Source organism: Crocodylus siamensis, chromosome 2, assembly GCF_052110815.1.
Source record: "Crocodylus siamensis isolate JL-2025a chromosome 2, ASM5211081v1, whole genome shotgun sequence".
Taxonomy (NCBI): Eukaryota; Metazoa; Chordata; order Crocodylia; family Crocodylidae; genus Crocodylus; species Crocodylus siamensis.
Window position 1 is genome coordinate 248407477 of NC_143396.1, and position 27508 is coordinate 248434984.

The 27508-nt window shown below is 40.0% G+C and overlaps 1 protein-coding gene across 7 annotated transcripts in view; it reads right to left on the reverse strand.

The window, feature by feature from the left end:
• Positions 1-4956: 4956 nt before the first annotated feature.
• The window catches only part of LOC149871987 (uncharacterized), a 28868-nt gene continuing 6316 nt past the window's right edge, over positions 4957-27508 (reverse strand). For 3 of the 7 annotated variants that reach the window (XM_090033602.1, XM_090033601.1, XM_090033604.1), the window contains exons 2-8: positions 19203-19324; positions 16617-16755; positions 15646-15767; positions 13644-13754; positions 9519-9625; positions 8978-9068; positions 4957-7722 (exon numbers count right to left, since the gene is read on the reverse strand). In XM_090033602.1, the coding sequence (XP_089889728.1) occupies positions 7606-7722; positions 8978-9068; positions 9519-9625; positions 13644-13754; positions 15646-15767; positions 16617-16755; positions 19203-19324 (809 nt within the window). In that variant the 3' untranslated portion in view covers positions 4957-7605. Of the gene's footprint in view, positions 7723-8977; positions 9069-9518; positions 9626-13643; positions 13760-15645; positions 15768-16616; positions 16756-18428; positions 19160-19202; positions 19325-27508 lie in introns of those variants that run through there. The other 4 variants (XM_090033608.1, XM_090033607.1, XM_090033605.1 and 1 more) reach the window with 4 other exon arrangements.

A 27508-nucleotide genomic window follows, 5' to 3' on the forward strand; every position in this document is an offset into this window, starting at 1 on the left:
CTTAATTTCATTACCTTTTGCTCAGGTTTTGAAATGCATGTTTCGATCTGAAACATGCATTGAACTCTAAATGCATTGAAACACTTTATAAATTTACCATGAACATCTACTAGCCCATGCACACAATCTACTCGCCCACCTTCAAAAAGCAGATGACAAAGAAAGAAAATCCCTAATGTTATTTCTAGTCAGAAATTTATTATTCATCCCTTTTGACTAGGCAAGTAGAATTCTGCATGAGCATATTTTGGTTTCTTTTTATTTATTTATCTTTTTTACATGTAAGCTATTCAGCTTCATATATGTATATGATTTTCTATTTAACTTGCTAACATTCTGGACTAGTTTCTTGTTTGTATAGTATTGGCAACCAAATCTAGAGTCTCCACCCAAATCCTTTTCATTGCTAATATCCTTGTTTATTGTATTTATCTATCAATCAAGCAGTTTCCGGGCCACATTCTATTGCCTTAACATCTTGCCAAGAAGCTGCCAGCAACATCCCTTCCCCCACCCCGTTATGTTCTACTTATCTTCTTCAGTTTTTGTTTAAACTTTTATTTTAAAGCTATTTTTTTAAATAGGGAATGTTTATTAAGTTAGTGAGGCCTATAATCTCATGGTCAATATACCCAGGCTTAACTTGCATATCAAGCACCAAAAGTGCCTGTGCCAGAACAGGCTGTGTGCACGCATTCTCACAATAATCACATATGCCTCAGTTCCTTTTCTGTAAAGTGGGGATCACACTTCCTTTCTCCCATCCACTGTTGGGATAGTAAACACTTTGGGATAGAGACTATTTCTTACTCCTTGCATGTATACCTCCTTGTACAACTGGGATTTGAACCTTTAGTGAAGCTGCTGCTGACTATCGTAACTCAGAGTTATCCTCTTGCATTTGGCAATTCTATTTTTAGCCCTTCTTGGCATCTCCCATTCACCTGAGAAGCTCTGGCCTTTATTCTGTTTCTAGCCTTGCCCTGTACTTCCACCAGTTAGTTGTCCTCCCCACTCCCTCCTGGCTAACATCACCTATTCACACCTAATGAAGGAAACAAAGAGAACACCTTTGTGCCCCCCTCAGGTACTCACAGGGTTTTGGGTAGGAAGGGGGAAGAGAGAGCCCATCATTTCAAGGGTAGAGGCTGGAGGTCAAAAACACCCAGCAACTCAGGACACTTATGCTGCTGCTTCTGATGAAAAATGGGTCAGCTCCTCTCCGCTCCCTCTCCCCTCTCATCTCTGCGTTCTGGCAACACCAGGGCTAGAAAAGGGACCACATGGAGCTGACCCAGAAAGGGTGAAACTCACAGCTGCAGGAAAGCAGAGATATACTGCTGACAGTCAGATCTGAGAGTGAGGAACACAAAACGACTAATGTGGTACCACAGAAATAATATGGCTATGAGAATTGTACAACATTTTTTGGTGTTTGATGCATATAATATTTTAGCTTTTGGGGTTGGCTGTACTGTAAAAAAAGTTCAGGAACAGAACAGGCATGCAGAAAGTTTGTGGGGGAACTGCAAGGTGCTCCTAGGAGGCCTTTTTTTTTTTTTTTTTTAAATCTGGATTGCAGAATTGTCTGTAGTAGGGGTGCCAAATGTATGGCCTGCAGAGACATTCCCTCCAGCCTCTGGTGCACTTGGTGGGCCAGGGAATTTGTGGTTGGCCTTGGCAGGGGTCAGGGCTTGGCATAGAGGGCATAGCCGTCAGTGGCAGGGGGTGGGCAAAAGCTGTGCTGACATCCTTGCTCATCCTCCTGCCATTTGACTTGCTCCCTGTCACTGGTTCAGCTGCCAATATTTGCCCTTCCAATGGCCCCATTGCCACCATGTCCAGATCTGACCAACAAGAAGCCTCACAGTCTGAATCTGGTCTGGGGTGGGGGAGAGGTGGGAAGGTGCAGGGTGAGTTTGATGCCCCTGGTCTTTGGTTCTAAAAGAATCAACTCTGCCTCTTTTGAATATCCCCAAAGTCAGCCCTGTGAGAGCAGATTTGTCCCCATGGCTCATACACATCCTTCTTTATAAGAAATACTTGCTTTTTAGGTCTACGAGACAGCCTTCCCTACTAAAATGTTTTGAAAATCGTTGCCATTTAAGGCAAAATCCCATCCCCACTTCAAAGCAATAATTGAATACTGTGCTGCAACTGAACTAGAAACTCACTTAATAGACGTTCACTTGCTGATGTTGCCTCTTTCCTTCCTTGCACTTATGAAAAAGCGTTTCTACAAGTACACGCACTTCTAGTACACAGGATTTATAACAGCATAAAGGTGGAAATGCTTGAGAGCTCACCTGTCAAAATTATTGGCAGTTAAGGATTGCATCATCTATGATAGATGTCCATTTTTCAAAAAGCCAGGATTTATATGGATTTAATAAGTTTGCACTATGTTTTGAATATCTTCCACCACTTCTGATGGTGGGTCTTGTGGCAACTCAGCTACACCACCATCATAGGCAGGTGGCTGTAACCCTGACTAAGGGCTGCTGCTCATTTTTCTATTCACCTCAGGTGACATTAGAGGTGAGCACCAGCTTGGGGAAGAATATAGGAGGCAGGGAGAGACAAAAGGTTGAGAACAAAGAAGAAACTGAATGAATGTAGCGGAGAGAAGAAAAGAGCAAAGGAGACACTTAGGAAAAGAAAAGGCAAAAAATAAAGTGTAGAAAATGGGGGTGAAATGAGCATCACTTACTTTGCTCCATTCCTGTCCAAAAATCCTCAGTGCCTAAATCCTACTAAGCAGTTTTAGTGGGGGCTAGTAACACCTATTATGTAAAATGAGTCAGCAACCAACAGGTTACAGGCCAGATCTAGCCCATGGAACCATTGGATTTGGCCCATTTCTCTGACTTGGGAGGGGTCATCCTGGCCTGCAGCCAGAAAAGGTTACCTATTTACCCCTAGTCTAAGAAACCCTCATCAAGAAGACCAGCCTAATTTCTCACTTTTAATATCAGGCTACCCCCCAAAAATGTTCAAACTATAATGAATACTGACAACACTTTTTTTGTGCAGTCCTCTATCATTCTTAAAACTTCACTGTTCATGTCCTACCACCACAAATCCTGGGAGCTTTCCTTGCTTTACTGAAGACCCCAAGTAGTCTTTGATCAGTTTAAGATTCAAATAGCTATATCTTGTAGAAGCCAAAATTGTACACATGAAGTTAGGCCTTTAAATCCCAGTATTGTGACCTACAAAAGAGTAGACTGATTTTCAGAGCCCAGTGCAGCATACATTGACCTCAGTGAATATAGAAAGTGCCACTACATTTGGATGTGGGTCCCTAAATTATGGCAGCAAGTTTTAAAATGTTGGATACTGTGAGTGAATCAAGACCACAGCATGCATCATAGCCTGCCCCATTTTCTAGTGCAGGGATCAGCAACCTATCACCTGCAGGCCAGATCCAGCCTGCAAAGGTCTAATGCAGTTTACGTTTTACTAAGGGCAGGCTGATTCCTGAACCATTTGATTCAGTCCACATTTTGCCAACAGCATGCTGCTACAGCCCAAGTGAAGGGTGGAAGGCTGTAGCCCCTGCTCCTATGAGTGGCCAGATGGGAATGGTGGCCCACAGCGATAGCTGGACTGTTAAGTTGTGACCCACATTTGCAGCAGGTTGCCGACCCCCATGCTAGCACATCTTGCTTTTCACATAGACCTGCTTTTCTTTTGTAGCCAGAAGTCACATTGCTACTTTGCACAGAACCTGCATCAGCCACAGGCAGGCAGCTGGAAGGGAGTTTGTATCACTAGCGTCACCAGTGGTAGACCAGGTGCTACTGCTCTTGTAGATGAGAATTTGGGGGGGTGGGGGGTGGAAAATCGGTATACCTGTGGGTATGTTTACCCCAGAGGCCAGTGGCTGTGAGGGCACTGCGGAAAATGCTACTGAGTGGGTTATATAGGATCCATTTTCCAAAATATTTTTTTCAAGAAAAAATAAAACTTACCACCAGGAAGTGCTGTTTTCAGTACTCCTCCTATAAGATAGCTGCAAAGGTTGGCTTGACTTCACACTTTGGTAGTACCTTTCATCTGAAGAAAGTAAATTAGACAGTTTTGCTCCCCTTCCCCATCATGGCTGGTGTTATAATTCCCATGTTCATATGAGGACACTGAGGCAGAGAAAAGTGCAATTAATTGTCCAAGTCCACACAAAACACAAATGGCAGAACTAAGAACAAAAAAGCAGCCAGCATTTTGGAAGTGAGGGGAAATGTCACTGCTACAGGGTGACAGATGAAACTAGCTTGGGCTCACCTTTAGATTAAGCTTCATTTCTGAAGGAGGCAGAAGGAGCCTCCCTGTAATGCCCACTACAGCATATGATCTCCAGATGTATATTTACAGTCACAGGATCCAGATGTGATCAAATGTGCTAGTGATTTGCCTGCCTCTACTGAAATTTCTACCTAGTAGTAACATAAAAAAACTGAAGTATTTGAGGACTTAACATGCCAACAGACGATAATGGTAAAATTGGTGCTTTTTTCCCTCTTATTATGAAGACAAAATTGCAAAGATACAGCCTGGTTACACAGAGATCAACCAAAAGGCAGAGAAAACCAAAAAGCAATCCGTTCTTTGCAGGAGAATTAACACGTGATACAGTGTGGTGTTTTTTCCCCTTCACATTGTGGTATGATTATATTAGCCTTCTGTGACCAAGTTATATACAATCTGTTCCTTTTACTGGAGACCTTATTGCAAGTTAGAACCTCCACATTTTCTTGAGTTAACTATTGTAGGGCTGGTTCCTTCATTCTGAAATGCATGTTAAATTCTGTCTTCTTTTAGGACTGCTCCTTTCTTGTAGTTTGATCACAACCTCACACTGTCACTATCTTGTGTTTAGCCCCACTGAGTCCCTTCTTAGTTGATCAATCCTGCAAGGAATGCAACCAGGTCAATTAATCCAAACGAATACAAAAGTTAAACCAAAAGTCTCCATCTTTATTTTAAACATGTCTGAAAAATGCATCCATCCCAGCCTTTGGGCACAAGTTCAAAGTCACATTACAACCCTCCTAACTCAAAAACAAATGGAGAGTTGACCTCTTCCCCGCCCCCTGCAAAATAAAACTCTATCACATGTAATAAACCTCTATTCACTTAATGTCTTGTGAAGTCCCTAATGACTGTTGCTCTGTTTTGTCCACCGTACTAATTATTAGAAGTGGTTAAGCACTGGAATAGTTTACCTAGAGATGCTGTGGAATACTTATCCTTGTAAGTTTTTGACAGCTAGTTAGACAAGGGCTTGACTGGAAGTGTTTAAGTAGAAGATTGGACAAGAGATTCTCCTTAGGTCTCTTCCAGCCCTATTGTTCTATGGTTCCAACTCTTAATAGATGTAATTTGCTAATGTGTAAGTCATTAGAACAATAAGAGCAGCATCCAATGTTGGGCTTTGCCATTTGAAAGGCCATAACTTGTATAGCATTCTTCTGGACATGTTGTAATACTGCTTCTAAACTGGCAATGCTCTTGGACAGAAACTCTGAAATCAGTAAAATGTACTGATTATCAGTGTTGTCTAAAATTGAGAAGCCTTTCAACAGATTGGAAGCCTTATATATTTAGAAGAGAAAATTGAAATATCAGTATATGCTTGATGGGTATGGGAGGCTCTCTTCACTTTCTGAATAGATCAGGGGCAGATTCTGATATGTATTGCCAGTATTTTACACAGGAGTGTCAAGCTCATTTGGGCCTATGGGCCAGATCAAGACCAGAGACCCCTGTGGGTTGGATCTGAACCACTTGGCTTTTGGCTGCAGCTGCCAGCACTGCAGCATTGGCAGTCAGGAATTTAACACCACCATCACGCCGCCCCCAGAGGCCTACTTGCTGCAGCCACTGTCAGCATAGCCAGCATCCAAGGGGGAAAAGCCATCAACCAAAAACACTAAATTCTGTCATGGCATTGAATCCCAAGGTTCTGGCCATTCTGACACTGCAGCTCTAGCAGTGATGGAGAAAAACCCTGGGGGCTACATAGCACACCTCAGTGGGCCAGATCCAGCTTGCAGGAAGCATGTTTGACATGCCTGTTTTACCCCATCACAAAGATGGTATTAGGTCATGCCACCTGTCAAGAACTATCAGCTTTTTAACCCCTTATAATACCCCTTTATTACCACTAGTAAGACTGGAGCAAATTGAGGAATTTTCCTATCCTAGAGCAGTGGGGTGCCTTCAAATTCTTTCAAGGGTGTCTCAGGGTGTTGACACAATGTTAGCATTACTGGGTGTGCAAACATAATTCACAGGATAAACCCAGAGACGTTAAATAGGAATTCATAGTGTTGAAAGCATTCTGACTGGCTGTGGACTTTCACAGATGTTTGGGTTGGAAGGGACCTTAACAGATCATCAAGTCTGACCCCCTGCCCTGGGCAGGAAAGAGTGCTGGGGTCAGACAACCCCAGCCAGTTGCATGTCTAGCCTCCTCTTAAAGACCTGCAAGGTAGGGGAGAGTACTACTTCCCTTGGAAGCCTGTTCCAGATTCTGGCAACCCTTACCATGGAAAAGTTTTTCCTGATGTCTAACCGAAATCTGCTCTCCATCAGTTTGTGGCCATTGTTCCTAGTTACTCCAAGGGGTGCGCTGGTAAACAGAGCATCTCCTATTCCTTGCTGTTGTGTGTGTCCCACCCCCCACTGATGTTCTGAGTTCTTTGCAACAGAACTACTTATTTTTTACTATTATTCTATAGTAAAAAATGAATGAAAATGAGTAGTAAAAAGTGAGTGAAAATTAGAAGCTGGTACCTCAAATCTACTGAATGGTGCTTCAAGTCTGAAAACCACTGTTTTAAAGTTAAACCAATACACCTGAATAATTCTCTATGTATCGCTAAGTATGCTACACCAATAGCCAGCTGTAGGGACAATTCAGCAAATGGGGAAGATCACCATTACCACAAAAACGCTATAGACCAGGACAGTGTTTTCTCTCTGCATGGATATATATGGTTCTGTAGTTACTACGCATTCCTTGAAGAAAAAAATTCATAGGTACAAAATTAAAGTCAATAAGGTAAAGTTGCTGGTATTAAAGAAAACAAGACCACTGCAATATAATATAGCTTTAAAATGAAGTTATATTAAATAACATTCACATTCACAATTAATACTGGCTCACTATTAATACTGGTTCATTATTTTCCATTTGAAATGCTTGTATTTAACTTTAACCATAATGAACAGTGCACAAGATGGATTCCCTGGTTGTCAGGATGCAGTCAGTCATTCTTCCAAATACTTATGTCCAAAACAGCCACAGGCAGAACTGTTAGCTAAAGTTCAATGTGGTATTCTGACATGGAGAACATTTCTTTAAGAAATTTTACACATCTCCAAATATGCTCTCAAAAGCACTTCCATTATTTTCATTATTTTTTCATTACTAAAAACATATAGTTTCTAAAATAAACTATAAGATTTTTTTTTTGCAATATTTCCTGGATATAGGGATCGATCCTCATCCTACCACACAAATTCCATTGAAAGCAATGAGTTCTGTGTCAAACAAGCAACTACCTAATTTATACTGTTACAAGTAAACAGGTTGGCACATTAGAGAATCTTGTATAAATGAATTTGTTGAAGTGCTTCTCTATCAATGTCCTTTTCCACGTACACATCATAGTCCAACTGCACTTCTTCTACCCACTGACTGAGCTGTATGTTCATCTAAAACAAAGAAAACAAAAATTAACAGTATTGAGAACAGCTGCAGTTCCAAGGACTGAGCAGAATAAGAGAGTGCTTACACATAATTTATTCAGAATAGGTAAGTTAAACTTTTTCTAGAAACATTATTTGACCTCAAAAGGAACGTCTAAAGATAACACTTTTCAGTTGACTTTCTCCATATACGTGTATATAAGTGAATAAGCCTAATGGTTCCTGACTGGAAAGAGCTAGTTAGCCTTCCTCACTGGAAGGCATAGTTTAATAGGTTATACAAATATAAGGTATTAGATGTCTGCAGCAGGAGAAACTATGGGACTATTGCAGGTATTTTCTTTCTCCACACACAAGGAGGTTCATGATCAGTCTTGTTTTTGTCTTAGACTGTTCTTGTCTAACCACTGTCCCTTCCAGAAGTCAAAGTGCGTCTTTCTTTTTATTGTGGTGGAAGATCTATTTCACAGCTGACAGATGATTCTAACTCTTCTAAAGCAGAATATTGTATATCCAGTGAGCCACTCTATCAGTAGCCCACTGAAATACTTAATTCTTCTCACTGACACGTTTGCTAACGCATCCCCTCTCTAATGATGTGTAAACTGTAAACAATCCCCATTAAATGCACAGTACTATGGTATAACAGCTCCCCCATGACCAGTTTTCTTAGTTTTCACAGCTTCTAATAGCAGGCCCCAAGTTGACTGTTAGAAGACTTGAAAATGAAGAGAGTTAATCAGGTTTAGGACTCCCAATACCACACAACTGGTATTTAATCAGTTTTAAACACCACTGTGTTTAAAACTGCCAATACCACACCAATACTACTTGAGTAGTTTACACTAAAGTTGGTTAAGAGCACAATTTGGGTTAGTTCAGTCTTTTTTTTTCAATCCTGAGGCTATACACTGAAACAGAGTATAAGGTACTTTGAGAACATCAGAGTTAAGGCATTACATGAATGAAATCTCAGAATAGCCCTGTTAGGCTAATAAGAAGTTTTTCTATTCTATAGCTGGGAAAACCAAGGCACTGGGATTCAAGGGCAAAACCATGGAAATGGGTGGCAGAGCTGGTAATAAAACCAAGAGTCCCAGTTTTTAAGTGCCTGATCTAAATTTCAAATTAAATTCTCTTAGCTGAACATGTGCTACTGAATATTAACTATTAGAACGCAGATTAAGTATCAAAGCAACTTTTACAAGAAGTAATAAAACATATCTGCTAGAAACTGTTTAAAAAAAAAAAAATCACAAACCTGCAGGTTTGAGAGAGATTCTTCAAGGCTTGGGACTGTCACTAATAACAACCCTTTCTTCCGTACATTTTGACTAATAAATTCCCAGGCTCTGAAACACATTTTGAAATTTAAATATGGTATTTAAAGATTGCAAGATGATCTCTTTTAGAAAAAGAAACACATTCAATGCAAAATGAAACTAAACTAGAGCTGAGCCTTCAAGAGGCTGAGAAGCAACTTATACAACTTAGTGACCAAAAGCAGATGAACTTCAAAGATTTGTCATTTGTACTTTAGTATCAATTATTGTTACAACAATTTTTGGACCATTCAGTTACCCCTTATGAAGACAGGGGGCTGTTTTAACTGACTACTGCAATGTTCTGGACAAAAACTGGTAGAATAAATAATCTGACAATCAAGCGAAGGCATTTTAAAAGCTATTCCTTCATATAAATTATGTGTGTAACTTCAAGAAACACAACATGAAAGATTTTCATAACTCAAAAGGTTAAACACATTGCCAGACATAGATTACTTGCTCGGACACACAGCTTACCTGGCTTGCTCCAGGCTGTCAAGAAAATATTCAAAAACATTATTCATTACAACTACATCAGCATTTTGAAGGAGTAAAGCTTGAGTACAGATGTCTGCATGAATCACCTGAAAAAAGAAGAATTTCAGATGGAAGTAAATTAATTAATAAATAAGTTGCATGGTTTTTTAAATCAACATGAAGTCTGTCAATAGACCAAAGCATCTATTGCCAACATCTGTCACAGATAATTAAAAGGGACGAACCATTCAAGTTTGTGATAAGCAAAACAAAAATAAACTAACTGAAGTGAGTGTTAAGGAAAAAAGATTTTTTAGTAATTAAACTTTTAAAATCATTATGTTGAATAAAAATATGATCTGCCCACTTTTGGCCTCATATGCTGAATGCTACTGGAGTACAGAAGTTTTGTTAATGAATTTTCTGCTTTAGTGACTTGTGCTTATTTATCTCCGGTAAGGATTTAATTCAGTTAAAGCTTTTATGAGGCTATTGAAATGCATCTTCAGGGTTGCACTGGTTGCAAGAGGAGCAGTGCTTAGCTGAGTCTTCAGAACCCAAGTTTAGTTACTGCACTCTCATTCCACGTTCTGGAAATACTGGAGATGTCATGTCCTCAAACCTTGAGGAAAGGATTGTTTTTATCCACCCAACAAAAGATAACAAAACATGTACTTTACAAGAAAGGCAAAAATGGACACTTGAGCACCCTGGGAGGCAGCTTCACATGGGGCAGCGTCAGTGGTTATGCGGCTATTGGTGTGGCAGTTGCAATGCTGGCAGTGCATTTACGGCTCTTTTTGCTGATGTCCTGGTCCTCTTCCACTCTGCTTTGCTATGCTTAGGGACAGTTGATGAGATCTGTTGCCTGCAGCTAAACAGATACTTTGGCTAATTTCTGAAATTCACCACTGTACCAATGTCTTCGTTAATCTAGAAATGCTATTAAAAGTTATTGATAAAGGATGAGGCACTAGCACCTATTCACCTTTTCTAGTCAGTACTTCAGAGATTGAGAATTAAGAAAATGGGTAGTTTAGGTATCTTATATGATAAAAAAAAATCAGTCATGAGATGATACTTCACACTAATCCAGTAGATTGGATAATCCACATTTTGTTATGTTAATCTAGTGTTTATATAATTACCACAAGGCTCAGCAAAGGAGAATTTTGGATTCTGTAGGAAAATATGACAGCTTTGTATAGAGAAGACATCATTTTTGCCACTATTTTGTTTGTTTTAAATCCTGTTGATATCTATTAAGAAAAAAAGATGTCTCTCCTCTACTGAGGCATTTCCTCACAAATTAAATGCAGAACTATGCTGTTCCAAGTGATATAGGAAGAGGTATTCCATATATCACTGTAGGAGCTTAAATGAGGAAAGAAGGAAAACTGAGTTGTGCTAGAATTTAGCACTGATTCATGCAACAGAGCCCAAACACTACCAAAATACCTTGGTGTGTGTTTAGTTATGGCCAGATATTTCTATACTAGCTTTAATTGTAACAAAGTGCTAAGGTTAATAAAAAATGGTTATTTTTATCCTATATATAATTTATCCAGATAACTAGAGTCAACTAGGGTTGATTGTGAGTTTCTCTCATACTTTGTAGTAAACGTAAGCTGTAAGTGGGATTCCGATCAGTGCTTCTTTGGTAAGAAGTTTTATACATTCTTCCTTCCTAATATACTCTTTTCTAATTAGTAATTCATAGGGACCGTGTCAACCAATCTCAAATCTGACCTACAATATCATTTTTTTCCATGTCCTCTATGTTAAAAGTTTTTCAAAATCATTTACTGTATTATCTGGAAAATAAAATAACGTTTGCATACTACCTGTACATGTTATCCTATCAAAGGAGGAGGCTGATTTTTTCTACATTGAAATGGAAAAAGAAATAAAAACTTGATTTTTAGGGCCCCAAATTAATTAGTGAACCAAACAACTGTACAAAAGTTAAAGCACCCCTGAATACAAAGCCAAAGGACTGATAGCCTTCAAATATGGGGGCTCTTCAAAAGTTAGCTGAGGCAGGCAAACAGCCTGTGTGTGTAATGCAGGAAATTATACAAAGCACTACCAATTTACTTTCTTATTAGTGACATCCCTAGAATTTCAAGCCTGGATTCAGGAATGTGTTAACAAACTGGCTTAATTTTAAATGTGTTGAAGCCCACTGAATTTAGGGGCTATTAAAAGGTAAACATGCATTTAAGCACCTTTCCTGCGTAAAAGTAAGTTCCTGAATCCCACCTCAGTTTACCTAAGCTTCTATTTTATATTTTTTTCCCCACAACATCAAGTATTTGCCCCAGCATGACTTCTATGCACTTTTTTTTTCTTTTTTAATTTATGACTAGGACAATCTAAGAGCCATTCATAAAAGTCCTGTCATTAAATAAATCATTTCACACTCTTGTTCTAGGATGATGATATAATGTCCTATTAAAAATAAGTCAGAAAATATTAATCACTAGCAGAACTTCTTTTCCTACAAAACTTTTGGCCTCCTTCTATGGATTACTTAACCAAATGGCTTGTGTCTGTTTTCTGCTGCTAACATCTTGCTCCATAGAGGTTCAGTTAGAGAGACAGGATTCATTTTGTAAGGCATTGAAATCCAAGAATGATCCATTCAAAGAGGTGTGATAATAGGAGTCACATGACACAATTAACATCAAATGGGAACTGAATAGTAAAGTCCCCAGGCACTGCTTTGAAATGCTTTCATCTTTTTCATTTCTCTGCTTTGAAAACTAACATTTCAACAGAATTACAAGGTGTGAAGAAAAACTACCACTTAAGAGGGTGTATGTTTTCCAGATTAAAAAATGTCTCAGGACCAAAAATATATCTCTGCAATCTCCAGTGAATGAATCTGGAAGAATATTCCATTGTACGGTACGATTTCATTCACTGATATGTTTCTGTCATGTCAGAAACAGAAACCTTTGCAAAAATAGGATTTTGGATAGGCTGGGTATGACCACATGTAAAGCACTGCAGTATTAAACTGGGATTAAATAGTTTATGCTGCTATTTCTACTGAACAGCACAGTATCCTCTTAATTGGTTATTTTATTTGCTGAGCAGTGATAGCACCTAGCAGCTTGTGTAGATTCACTCTAAATTGTGTATGCAAAATGGGTAAAATCACGACCCTATTAAAGTGAGTAGGAACTATCCCCATTGACTTCAGCAGGACAAGAACTTAAGCCGGGATTTCACCAATTTTATTTTAGACAATGTTTTGTTACAGTTCACTACAATACCCATAAGAGAGACTGTGTTTTTCATTATGAGAATGAAAAAATGTACATTTTAATGACATGAGTTTGCTTGGAGCATACCTTGTTTTTCCTGATGTACAATATGCACTAACATAAACTGAAATCCTCAGTTTCAAGAAAATAAAGACATGCAAGAGAGAGTGTTGGTAGCCTGCCATCCTTTAACTTTACATGAATACAAATCCTTGGCAGCTTCTTTTTTCTGTTCTTTAGAAAAGATGGAGACCCCACATAGCAGTTGCTTTGATTATTCTAGACACGTGTCATGTATTGGCTTGATTCTTTTCCACTAAATTCAGTGGCACTGATTTTATTCAGAACCAGAAGTTAGGACAAGGGTGCTCAGCCCCTGGCCTGTGGGTCAGATCCGGCCTCCAGGCACTGTGTAATTCAGCCTCTGGGGCTCCCCACAAATTCTATGGGGAGCCCCAGGGGCTGTGGCCCTGTGTGCTACATTGGGCAGCACAGGGCTTCTGGACCCTGATCCAGCCTGTGGACTGGTCCAGCACCATTTGCCTGGCCCACAGGACCAAAACACCACTGAGTTAGGACTATGAGCTACTGTTGTGAGCCTGCTGGCCAATTGAGCCAGATTCAGATAAAGGTAATGGATTTAGTAAGTGTTATTATATTTTGAAAGAAGTTATTTAATTTTTTTATCAGTTTTATTGGATTTGAGGCTTTTGTCTTCTTCAACTGAAAAGATAAAGGTGGAGAGACACTCCAAAACACCTTTGATTTCACTGGTCTTTATCCCCAAATAGGATTTCCTAATTTATATTACAGTTTGTTAAAAATATAGACAGTGCAAAATATATTTAGTCACCTTTACTCTGTCAGTGAATTGGTATTTTGTGATCATCATTTCTTGCAAGTGGCAAAAGTCTGCATTCATTTCCACTCCATATAACTGGAATGCTGAGCTGTAAAGACAGCCCTGTACTAAGGAAAAAAAATATAATAACTGAGGTGTCTTTAAAGTAGCCTGAAATGGAAAAAATAAGGGTAAAGTATGCTGCAAAGTGAAAAATTCCAAGATTATGAGTAAGTAAAAATGTGTTATTGGGTAAAGTCAAGTCATTTTGGAATAATATGGATAGGAAATGCACTAGAGTGGACAGCTACAATTTTTTTAAAGGTTAAGACTCTGTTTTGGCAGTTACAATTAATGTTTTATCAATATTACCATTCAAAGGAAGGAGTTGAGCCGAGAGGGCAAAATAAGATAACGGAAATTAAGCTGCGTATCTAGCTCTTACACTTCAGTTGGTAAATAAATGGAAATTAGCTGAAAGAGAGGAAACATTAAAGCAATATAAACTGAATCATGGAAGTAATTTGCAACAAGGGGAAAAAGCTCAAAAATAAAATAACAGTCTTACAAAGTGGTGGGAGTTTTTTTGTATTATTTAGGGAGAAGATAGAAGATATCTATGAAACAGTAAAATCCAACCCCTCCCCCCTCAGCACCCAATGAATATATATAGAATTCAATACACAAGATGGTATACGAGAGACAAATTTGTGCCCATACTGCAATAGGCGAACTCAGAACAGGATCTCTCTTATAATGAACAACACTATGTATAAAAGTACTTCTTGTATATGCATATCAAATGTAAATGTGTATTTTACCATCCATCAATAACTCAAAATTATTCTAAAGTAGTACACCTTTCGACTGCGATTATGGAAAGATTCTGTTCAACGGGAGGAAAAATTTCTGAGATAGCATGAATGCCTGAAAACTTGGGGCTACAATGGATAAAATGATGCGACTTTAACTGCAGCTTCATTTACCATGAACACTATAATTACATCTAGCTCATGATAGGAAAGACAAAAAAGAGTATGCCAAACATACAGAATTTTTCAGATGTCCATGTACCACAACTTGATTATTATAGCTTTCTGAAGCCCTTCAACCCTATGGGCAGAAAAGTCGCCTGTGCAGAGAAAATGAGGCAAATTGACACTTCTGAAATGTGAGCCAAGAATCTGATGTAAAAGAGACCTATTCTTTTAACTACGTTGCTCCTTCCTCTTGAGGCTATCTTCCATTTTAACAGCACAAATGTTTCAGAGCTTCAAAAAAAATTCAGTAAGCATAACAGCAAAGTGTTACCATTTAAGGATCTGATTGCACAAACATTTACAGATGGGAGTAACTTTATTCTTGAGCAGTCTGCCTTCAGATGAGCAAAAGTACACGTTCAAGTGTTTGCAGTATTAGGGTGTAAAGAGCCAATGACTTTGAGAAAAAGGTGAGGTGTATTAACTGTTATAATGTACACCTAGGCATATTTTGCATTGCTGTTGGCCATATGTTACACCAATTGTGCCAAAAGCAATCAAAATTGCACTTGAGTTTCCTGATAAAATGTTTTATATGCATTTTTAAAAATGCAGAATAAGGCAACATACTTTAAGTAGTATATAATCCTTCTCTCTGTATTTAGCAGTTCGTTAACTTTATAATGGCATTCACTAACCTCAAGAAAATATATGGTCAGGACAGAAAAAGACAAATTAATTTACCAATAAGAGACTGAGAAGTAAGAAACAGAAGAACAGCCAAAATGTCCAACAGCAATAGCCTGTGCTGTTGGACAACAGACTCCTGGCCAATAAATGCAATGGTTTGTGTTTTCATTTTTAAGGGGAGCTGAAGGAGAACTGAACATAAACACCTCCCACTGTGGTCAAGCTATACATTCTTCTCTGTTGATCTGTCCTCTCAGATCAAGATATAGTTTGGAACAATGAGAGCTGGCAACAAGAAAAGGAAAATGTATGTAACAGAATATGATTTCCTGTGCTAGATTTACCGCGAACAGCACTGCACCGAGCCTGGAGCCAACATCAACCAGAGCCTTTCCTGTCAGGTCAGGCAATACATGTTGATAAAGAAACTTCAGCTCCATGAGGGAAAAGGAATGAGAAATAAACTCTGGGAAATAAGAAAAGAACAAAAGTGTTGGGTGAGCAATTTTTACCAATGCAAAGTTTTCCATAGAACTTATCATCATTGAAAATATTGTGAGGTTTCTTGAAAGCCTGCCTTCCCCAGAGCAGGGAACCCCAAGGTTTGTAGCTCTGGGGGAATCTGCTAAGCAGATTTAGGGCTACACTCCCTTTCAAGGAGAATTTTGAAATCCTCCAAAAAACTGAATTACCTTTTTCTGTACAGCTCTAATAATTATAGTTGCTTGCCAGTGACATCATAACAGCAGTGAAGTTACTTAAACAATTTGGGATTGCCACTGATCATAGTACTTTAGGTCTCAAAGCAGTGGTACTACAGATTTCCTAGATGGACATGGCTTAAAATTGCAACTCTGTAAAACCTTGACCCTGAATGTTATTGCAATAAAGTACTCAAGCCTTGCAACTTAAATGTCCTGCCTTGCACTAGGGACACCCCAGAGCTACATCCCATTTAGTAGCAATTTCAGGAGGTATTGTAGCTTCAGCCTTTTGGTGCTCTTCCCCAATATGCAGGTAAAGAATGACACTGCTGTGTCAGAAATCTTTGGCTTTTGCACTATATATTTTCCTCTCCAGCAGCCCTGTCTCCTTTGGATGAATGGAAAGTGCCACTTGCGTAGTGGTCATGTGCAAATATATCTGTTTGACCCATGTATTTGGAAAGCTCTTTGCATTCCCTCCCCACAGAGAGTGGGGAATAATATGGTCTGCAGACAATGCCAGTTTGGACAAAGTCCTCTATCGGCTGGATGTTCTTGTGAATAATTTTAGTTAAAAACAGTTTGTTTATGGCTCCCAATACAGTGCTTACCTAAAGGTGCAGTCTTGTGTGATCCACACGCCACACAATAATTTCTACTCATTTTTCCTTCCTCACACAATGAATCAACAAAGTCGTCATCATAAAGGAATGCATCAACATGAATCATAGGCTCTGGATGCTGATGCATCTGAAAAAGTGACTGATATCAAAGAAAGGAATAGCAAAGTTTCTTCATTTCATTTACGCTGCATTTAACAAAATCCAAGATCCAGACTCTGGGTCTCATTAATCACTCATCTGGAATCTTGAAATTATGATGTACTACTTCCCCATGTACACAACCCTAAGATTCAGGACAATCAATCCAAACTATCTTATTTGTGTAGTTTATTTAGTTATTTAATGGAATATATTTTATTTTTCTCCAAATCTAATATGGTCTAATAAACTCCTGATAAACTATTAGACACTCTTAAACTTAAGAGAGCATTCAAACAGGGATCACACAGATCTAACAATATTAGGGGTGCATTGATAAGAGTTTTTTTGGGCCAATACCGATGGCTGATTTTTAATGAGCCATATTGGTTGATAACAAGCTGATTCCAATATAGAGCCCTGCAGTACGGAGAATAGCGTCTGGCTGCTAAGTCTGTTGTGGGGGGGCGGATCGAGGTCCCCACAGCAAGAAAGGGAGTGGAGTTGGCACTGGGGCTAAGGTAGGGTCAGGCACTGCACAGCTGGGGCAGGGCAGGGCATGGGATGGAGCTGTGGCTTGTCTAGGGGATGTGGGAGCAGCTTCTGCCACTGTACACACCATGGGAAGGCATGGGGGGGCACGTGCCCCCAGATCTGTGTGCGAGGGAGGGCAGGCTGCTGCTGTGGGCTTGGACTAGGGCGGTGCCAGGGTCTTCTTGGTGGGGGCTGGGTCAGGCTGCATTTGGGGTGGGTGACAGTGCTGGGTGGTGGGGAGCTACAGCGAATTTTGGAGTAGCTTCAGCCCCGCCCCCCAACCCTCCCTCCCAGTGCTGCCATGTGCCCCAAGCACAGCCTACATAGCCTCTGGCTCTAGCCTGCCGCAGCAGCCTGCCCTCCTCCGTGTGCAGATCCGGGGGGCAAACAACCCCCATGCCCTCCCAGGGTGTGCGCAGCAGCAAGAGCAACCCTCTCCCTGCCATGTCCTCTGGACGAGCTGTGGCTCTGTCCCATGCCCCAACCTGCCCTGGCTGGGCAGTGCCTGCCCCTGGGGCAGGTCCAGCACCATTCATACAGCTGCATTCAGCCAGCCCTACTCCCACTACGTCCCTCACTGTGGGGGCCTTGATCTACCCCTTCTCCCATGCCCCTTCTGTCCATCGCCCCTTCCCCCACAACAGACTTACTAGCTGGACCTGCCTGCTCTCCATGCTGCTGGGCTGCGCTGCGGCTGTGTGCATGCACAGGGCATTTATCAGTCATGTTATCAGCCACATCTGACAAAAAAAGCCAATTGCCAATACTCTCAATTTTCCTCATATCGGTGCCGATCCAATATGGGACCGATGTATCAGTGCACCTCTAAACAATATTGATTTAAAGCCAACTGAATTAAACCACTACAATTCCTGTGTGCACATCTGGATATTTGAATTTTCACTAGATAAGTAGCTGCACCACAGAAGCTGTCAAAGGAAAGTTGGAAGTTTATGCAGGTGAGCTGGGGACTATCATGCTTTTGGTTCCTTCACGCTGGCTTTGGCATGTAGGAGAAACCAAATGCTTTAGTACTAGTAAGTGATTTTACTTTTTCTTGCCACGCTTGGAAGAAGAACACATGATGGAAAAAAAAGGAAGTGATGAGCTGAATTCCTTATTACTCACCTTGGAGGCACAGTAGGCCAAATTTGCTCCCCCCTTCAGCCTTAAACAGCTAAACAACAGCAACTTCATGCTTCATGTTTCAAAATTGGAGAATACTACTAATACACATATAATTATCAATAAGATGGTTATTATTAAGCAATGTTGCCTGTTTATTATCTCAAGGATGTGCATTTCTTCTTTCCTCTTCTCAGTCTCATGATGTGTGGGGACATCCCATTTTTCCAGCTTAGAACTACCTGCAGCTCCTTCAAGAATAAGTTATCTCTGCTCCAGATTGGTTAGAAAGGCTGCTCAACCAGAAAAGATGTTCCAGCCAACAAGAGCTGAGAAGCCTGCCTCTTTCAGACCCTGACAGCTCAGAAAACATGAAACAAGAAACCAACATTATATTCCTCACTGTGAAACCACCAGAACGTTGTCCCTGTCTTTTCCAATTTTATGGTTATTATTTAATGTCTACATTCTAATAGCACCTAGAGACTTTGATTATCATTTTGATAGGCACCTCCCTACATAGCTAAATCATCCCCATTGCATTTGGTACTCAACACACATAATGAAAGCTGAGCCACTGCCCCAAATAACTTATAATCTAAACACTAAACTTAGTCACAAAGAAGTGAAGTGACTTTTTCCAGGACCACACAGAAGAGCTGGGAAGAGAAGCTAGGTCTCCAAATTCCCAGGCCCATGACTTAAACCATGCTGCTACCACTTTTGCTATTAAAATCTCCAAATGAGTGGCAGGAAGAGGACAAAAAATTGGCTTACCCTCTGAATAGCGAGATGTTCTGAGTTAAGCATTCCTTCAATGGGTAAGCATTTTCGAAGATCTTCAGCAATACTTCGGAGCATAACATCATTATTACTTAGCATGAAGTCATCAAAGTCATCTATAAAACAAAACAAATAAATAAATAAACACACCATTCATGGGTACATCTTGTGGGCTTTTCAGCAACCAGTATAATACAATTGTGATATATAAATAGTACCAGATGCACAGGCTTTTATTTGAAGTGCATTTTCAAGCCTTTGTTACCTTTTCCAGCCAATGACAGATTTAGAGCCTAATAACTTTGCCTTTTAAAGTAAGTGTAGAGCTTTTTTTAAATCCTAAATTATTTTCATATTTATAAACGTATAACTTACACATGATGGTCTTTGCCCCCACTAAAATGATATTGTTTCAGTCTAAGGTATTAAAACATCAAAGATGCTTTTGAAGTGCTGGAAAAATGACAAAACTCATAGCTCCTTGCAGGCACATAATTTTTATAAGTTTCTCTTTATATATACACGCATCATCTTTCGAATAAAATATGCAGAAATGCTACTAGCAAAACTCATAGACAATACACAGGGCAATAGGTCCAATTATCAGCTCTCTTACCATTTTGACTCGCATCCAAGAAAAACAAAACAATTATGGAAATAAAGCCTCATTTTGGATTTGATACTGGCCTAGGGTGGGCAGTGGCTCAACTGTGGATTTGGCTCTGGGGCTCTGAAGCCCGAGCTGAGCTGCTGCTGCTGCCTGCCTGCCCCAGGCCAAAATGGCTCATTTGGCATGGGAGGGGGCACATGGCTAGGGGGAGCAAGGGGGTGGGGAGAACCCACCACCTCTCCCACCCCTTACTGTGTCTCGCCCACTTACCTTCTGCTCTGGTTCTGGTCCCTCCAGCCCCTTACCTTCTGCTCTGGCCTCTAAGTCCCTGCAGGTGCTTGCCTTACCGCAGCAAGGAGTGGGGAATTAATTTAAAATTACTTTCAATAATTAGATTCTTCTATACATATAAAATTATACCAAATTTATAATTTTCCATGCAGAGGATCTAATTATTTGGAGGGGGTCATCCTAAATTCAAAGTAATCTTGGGTTTAGGTAAACAAGGTAAATAACTTCTGCACCAATATATGTTCCCATCTGCTTCATTTTAGATCCTTTCCCAAAGCTAATTTCCTTCTAACCAAGGACAACTTGACAAAAAAGCTCCTTAATGCTCCATCTATATTGGGCCCTGAGTTAGTTTTTAACACAGGTCTATACAATATTGATATAAAAAAACAAGGCTCAGCCCCATCCATTAAGGCGTTGCCTACATTTGGATTATTTTCATCTCAGTAAAAACATTTTTCTCAAATGCCTTGTCTAGTTAGAATGAAAGCTCTTTGGACAAAGGCTGGTTTCTACAATGTATACATACTGCACCTAACACAAAATGAGATCCTATTCTTGGTTAGAGCTTTGCAGTTCTTCTGCAGTATTATTATAAGTAAGCATTTTTCACTGCTCCTGGCACTGGTGGGAGCCTCAGTGGCAACTAAGATTCAAAACAAGTCTACTAGACACAGTGGTTAAATGTCAAGGACTTGCCTATAGTAGGACACCAGATATTTTTTACTACTGGTAGGCTGCACCAGCACCAACAGTAACGAGCAATTTTATAGCCCAAAGGCCAGTTAAATCACATTTTTTGCCTTGTAGTGACTTTGAGTCATTCAGTAAATGCGATTTAAGTAAATATGCTAATATTCAATACTGCAAGACATTCTCTCCCTACAGAAAATTGTGAACGCTGTTTGCATACTTCCCAAGACTGAGATCATGAGTCCAAATGCTGAATCTCTTACATGATGCTGTAGAATTTGGCTGTGTATACACTTTCAAATAATCTTGGAGAATTCTCCCAGATTTGTTTTCCTGGTAGAAAAATTTACCCAGAGACCCCTGAACATACATTTGAATGCTGAACCCCTGAAGAGCAGAGAGCTTGTAGTGCTGACTTTGTGCAGCCAAGTGGCCTCTATGCCAGGGGTGGGCAAAATGCAACCCATGGGCTGAATGCAGCCTGCCAGGCCATTCTATCTGGCCCACAGGGCCCCTAAAAAATTTTGAAAATTTAATATTTATCTGGCCCTGGCTGCTTATTATGTGGCCCTTGATGGCTTGCCAAAACTCAGCGATAGGCAGCCAGGGCCACATAAATATTAAATTTTCAAAATTTTTTAGGGGCCCTGTGGGCCAGATAGAATGGCCTGGCAGGCTGCATTCAGCCCATGGGTTGCATTTTGCCCACCCCTGGCATAGAGGCCACTTGGCTGCACAGAGTCACCTGAAATAATTGCCCACCCCTGCTCTATGCCCATATCTGAATGTGCTGTGCAGGCTCTCTCAGTCTGTACTTGACCTATTACTTCTAGGCCTTTAAACCAGGTAGACTCCATTAAGGTTTATTTTGGTTACTGCTAGTTACCAGTTGTATCACAGTTGCATTGTTCAAAAGACCCAACTGCAATAGGATGCTCCATTGTATTAGGTATGACTGAAACAAAGGAAACCATGGTCATTGTCTCAAAGATCTTGCAATATCATATATCACTTTGTATCTCATGTTATGATGTTTTGGATCAGGTCTTAGGAAAGAAGACAATTAAGCAAATTAAGTGATAATTTACACAAGTTATGTGCTCAACTTGGCAGCTCCAGATTAATAGCAATTTATTTCTATGTCTCCCACTTTCCTCCAATCCATGCAACAATCTGCAGATTGCTTACAGGGACTGCAAAAGTAGTGGATCTTGAGGAGGAATTTCAAAAGAAGGGCAGCGACTTTATCAATCAGTGCAGGAAGCAGATGTTCCATGCATACAGGACAGCATGGAAGAGAGCAACAGTGGACTAATGGGTCTTCAAGACAGGTCTCATTAGTGAAGTAGACAGGGCAAGGGAAACTTGATAAAAGACAAGAACAGATAAGAAAGGACAGACAGACAGACTTGTAAAAGGCCTTAAACATGTAAAGAAGAAATCTGAACTTGATGAGGTGAATGATAGTAGATAGAATTAGGGGAAAAAACAGTCACTGGGTCAGAACAATGGGCAAGAAAGATGATATTTGCAGCTGCATTTCTATGAACTGGTGATTGTGGACAGTAAGCGCCAACATTTGGCAGTGCTTTTAAACAATACAGTTACTATACTGAAGAGCTCACCCAGTTGTTATCCTGATTGGTATCAAATTCACATACAAATTTAATTAAAATGCTGAAAGTGTCACTAGATTACCCACGCTAGTAAGGTAAATCTTCAATATGACCACATTTAACCCTTTTCATAGATTTCATAGTCAAACAAAACTAAACAAAAATCAATTTTATTTTTTTTGTAAGTATTGTTATTTTTTAAATAAAACCACTTCATCAGCATCAGAAAACTGACAGATCTTAAGTTTCACTTTCTGTATGTCAGGGAAAATGCTAGATAAAATGGCTACTATAGTTCCTGGTTGGCTGGGAAAGATCTGAAAACCCCCAAAAGTTATGTCCCTGCAATAACTGCAAGCCATGTTGCTAGTAAAGCCACAGATTCCATACTTGCAATTTACTAACTAAAGGGAATTTTCACTGATCCATATTCTACAAAATCCTTGTAGTGGGAATATGGCCCAGTAAACAGGACACTGACCTGGTTTAAGATATGGATATGGATTATGTAAAAGATATGGATTATGTATACAGTTCCACCACTGAACAGCTACATGACCTTGGCCAAGTCTTTAAACTAATCTGCATTAGTTTTCCCTCACCACTTGCCTTATCTAATTACACACAATAAATTCTTAAAGGCAGGGATTGTGTCTTATGAATTTGTATATTATCCCTCAAAATAAGGTTTGTATCTTGGCTGGTATCTCTAGAACAGGGGTCATCATTGTTTTTGGGCAGAGTGCCAAAAAACACTTGCAAACTTGACTCCCAAGATGTTGGCATGCCAGGGGTGGATGACAGGGGAGCCACAAGGGGCCCAATCCTTGTTGTGGCAGTGCAGCCCTGGCCCCTTCCCTGTCATCTACCCTGAGGTGCATGTGCCAAGCAAAATGCCTGTGTGTGCCATGCTCTGGCGGTTACTTCAACACAAACGATAACAAACACAATAAAGTCAGTGACCTAAGATCACTTTCTGCAGGTATTGTGTACACAATGGACCACTTAAAAACAAACAAACAAACAAAACCAAACCTATACTTGAAAACCATCCTTGGCTTAATTGACCCCAAAAAACAAACCTATTGAAACCTGGGTACTGAAAAGTGGTCAACTAATTAAAGTTACTTTTCTCCAAGTAGTGCTTCATATTCCATTCACATGAACATTCCAGGGCACAAACAACAAAGTTGATTGAATCTATAACCTGTGTTTGAAGTTACAGACTAGCAACCTATTAAGTTTCACTTGTGTAATGGACTTTATTTGTTCACTTAAACTGTGACTAAAACTCAGAATTTGAAAGATTATTTAATTCATAATCATGAAACAGAAAAACCTAACACAATAAATCTTATCAGACTGCCTTAGCTAGGTATTTATAGTAGTAGGCAACTGTCTCTCTCATGAGAGTAGAATTACGCTATGTGAAACATCAGCTCTCTGAATACAATCCTTGCTTGAAAGATAAAGCAGCAAAAAACTGGGCAGTATATATAGAGACACCAACCAGCCCACACACCAGTGTCTCCCCAAGAATGTTATCATCTGTTTTCCACTCCAAAACAAGTTCCACTGGATCTGCTCACTGTACATCTGTAATTTAATTAATACTTAGAAACACCTTACTGCTGCTCAGCAAAGAAGTTTTGGACATTACCTTATATATAATGACATAATAATTTAATAATTCCTACCATCTCTTCCAGTCCCAGACAGGTACACTCTTTTGTATATGAGCATAAGATTTTCTGGTACTGTTTCCAATAGCCGTCAATCATATTTAATTTGATCTTTAACTCCTCTGGTGTAGTGTTTATATTAACTTGTTGCTGATTAATCTGATAGAAGTTTTTGATGGTTCAGTTTTGAACTACTTAAGTCATATATTTGTTGTATAATCATTATTTAAATTTAGGCAACTCATATGACAGTTTTCACTGATGACTGACTGACTATATCTAGGTCATGTTCTTATGACATCAATCTCTCTCCTCATCAGACTAATTCTCCCAATGGAACAATGTACAGGAAATTAATGCCACTTCTCAAAACTAGTGATGCATCAGATCCTAACAGATAACACCTCTGCTCAACTGATCAAGTATTTAAAATAGTGGAAAAGACTCCTAATGTATCACCACCTTAATGCAGATCTAATCCCTTGTCAGTGTGGCTTCTGTTCAGATGCTCTACTCTCACTTCTACTTAGACAATATACTGCTTGGATACACTGTTTATCAAATTAAGCACCATATTTATTTCTAGATGCAAATTCTTCTTTTTCTGTAAAACAGTATTTCTTATATCTTCTTATGATATACTTGTGAATGCCAGAGCTACACTACAGTGGAAATGGAAACCTTTTAAATAAAAGCAACATGTTGAGTAGAGAGGATGAAAGAAAAAAAGGCGATTTGAACTGATGTGGGTGAGAGGAAGAGAAGGTAATATCCTGTGAAAGAGGCTTTCTTTTCTTTTACAAAAGCCAGGCTATCTTGCCCTTGTGGAGCTCATCACCTGGGAAAGGAAGTCTTTGGACTCTGCCATACATAACTGAAAAGCTGGCCTAATTGTGCACCAATCATAAGAAAAGTTTCTCCTCTAGAGATGTGATTCTGTATGCTGTTCTGAGGCAGAGTCTCATTTATGGCCCATTTAACTTAACACTACTGAACAGCCTTCCCTTGCTGCCCATCAGATCTAACCTGAGGACACCGAGAGCCCTCAGCTCCAAAGTCAGAAGACTAGATCCAGCCTCAAATTTTTATCTAATTACTTAGCTCCTAGTCCAAGTCAATGCACAAGGAAAAATTAAACTCAAGAGTTAAGTGGGCCTCACTTATCCTAGACATCATGAACAACTGGTGCCTCCCAAGACTGGGGGGGACAGGGAGCGCACAATTTGTGGGCACTAGTGGCAGGGTGGCAAGCAGCAACCACCTGCAGAAGCTGGCGGTGGGGGGGAGGGGGCGATTGCCAGCAGTGAGCAGCGGCAAGCAGTGATCAGTAACTGCCCACTGAAGCTGCCACTGGCGGCCCACAGAAACCAGTGGCAGCACTGGCGGCAGCTAATCCTGGGGAGGGGCACGGGCCCCTCACCTCCCCCCTACAAGTTGCTTATGCTTGACAGCCAGCATTGTAATGGTCCAAGTTCAATAACTGGTTTGTTGAATGTCAACTCGTGTAGCTGCCCAGCACTGCTTCACCTCCTGGGATTGGGGCAGGCAGCAAATACAGCCAGAGCAGCAGAGTGGTAGCCAGGCAGGAAGTGGGGAAGAAGGACTGCACCACAGCAAACAATTTAACCCCTGTGGACTACCAGTTAGACAGTCCTATTCTTAGGGTATTTAGACCAGTTCACCATTTTAGAGACATCTCAGGATAAACTCAAGATTTTAATGAAATGTAGGGAAAGATAAATGTTTCTGAAATTGCTACTCATTTTCTTACTGTTATGCTATTAACATTTTTGTAGTGCTACATTGCCCAGTATTAAAACACAAAAGAACAAAATAAATAGAAAATCATTTTAAAACTATTTGGAAGGAAAAACATATAAGGATATGGGGACTTTTTATAGACTTATTCATGAATGACTGAGCAGCAAGAATCTAAAAGTAGATTTAAATTATTTGTTGAGAAAGCTCTAAATACAGTAAAAATAGTTTGAGTTGTCAGTGAGGAGGCTGGCTTGGTGACCCCAGCCACAGGTTTGAAATGACCCCATGAAGTCAGAGGGTCAGTCCCAGCAGTGCCTACATAGACCAAAATACCACAAAACTTACTGAATGAGGGATTTCTTTCTCTCTCTTTTAAGATGTGACCTCAAACCTGAGGTCCCACATAAATATTCTTGCATTTTTCTCATAAAGCATTATAATATGCTGTGGTACATTTTAAATATTAGGAGAGGGAGCTGAAACAATGTCCCCAAGCCAGCAGTTACAGCAAACACCCGTATAAATATCCTGGGAATGTAAATCCAGGCATATATTCAGATCTACTGTTAATTCTCTTATGCAGTCTGCCTCACACTTTTAGAGCTCCAGCTCCTGCCCTGCTTCTGGCAGTGGCGGGGCTTTCACATTACAGTACTGTAGCCTCAAAGGGGTGCTTAATTACACCACCAACAGTAATTCATTAAGCGCTTATGTGCCAGTTCTGTGCTGTGTACAATGAGAGTTGCTTTAGGCTGACAAAGTTGTAGGTGGTAATAACTTGAGCCTCTTACGGACCAGAACCTTTTTCCCTTGAAGGCAACCTTGGCATACTATAAATAACCTCTTCCTCCTCAAACTCCCTCATCTTCATCGGCACATACACAACAACCCCAGCCAGTTCTGGACATTACACATTTCTTTCAGTACCAAGAATTACACCTATTAAAAGTTTTATAGGAGTTTGGATCAGGTGGAAGATAGAAGTTCATGCAATGAAAGCTGGGCCCCAACTGAATGGAATCTTTACAAGAGATTCCCAGAATGGCTTGACCTAATAACCCCTGGATTTTACCCAAGCATTATTGGCAACATTTGAGCATTATCCCAGTAGGATATTAATCATCATATTTTAAAAATCAGTTAAATTAAGACACCGTAAGTTCCTGTTGTTCATTCTGACTTGTATTGTTTAGTTGTCTTCAAGAGCTAAAACTAATTCAAAAGAAAAATGGGAGCGTAAGTCACTGTGAAATGACGTACATATCGCTGCAGTGTGTGGGAAGATCTGGCTGCTTGCGAAAGAGTGAAAGCAGTGTTGCTAAGCAGCTGCCTGAAAACAGTCACATCTACTTCTACAATGTGAAAAGAATCGGAACTTCTCAAAATTGCAAGACCTGACGAATAACATGACTGGTTATTTTATGCTCTGTATCAGTAGATGAAAAAACCCCAGTGTCTTGCCCCCGCTTACCATACCACAACTACTCAAGATTACTTAGAAAATCTGTTAAATCAAGGACCTGTTCAATGTTGTCTGTTTTAGCTTTGTGTTGTTTATGAACAGTCTTTATTTCAGGTAAGTTAATAATTTTTTGCTATGACACAAGTACCTTAAGAGAACTTTAAACTGATGTGCCCAGTAACATT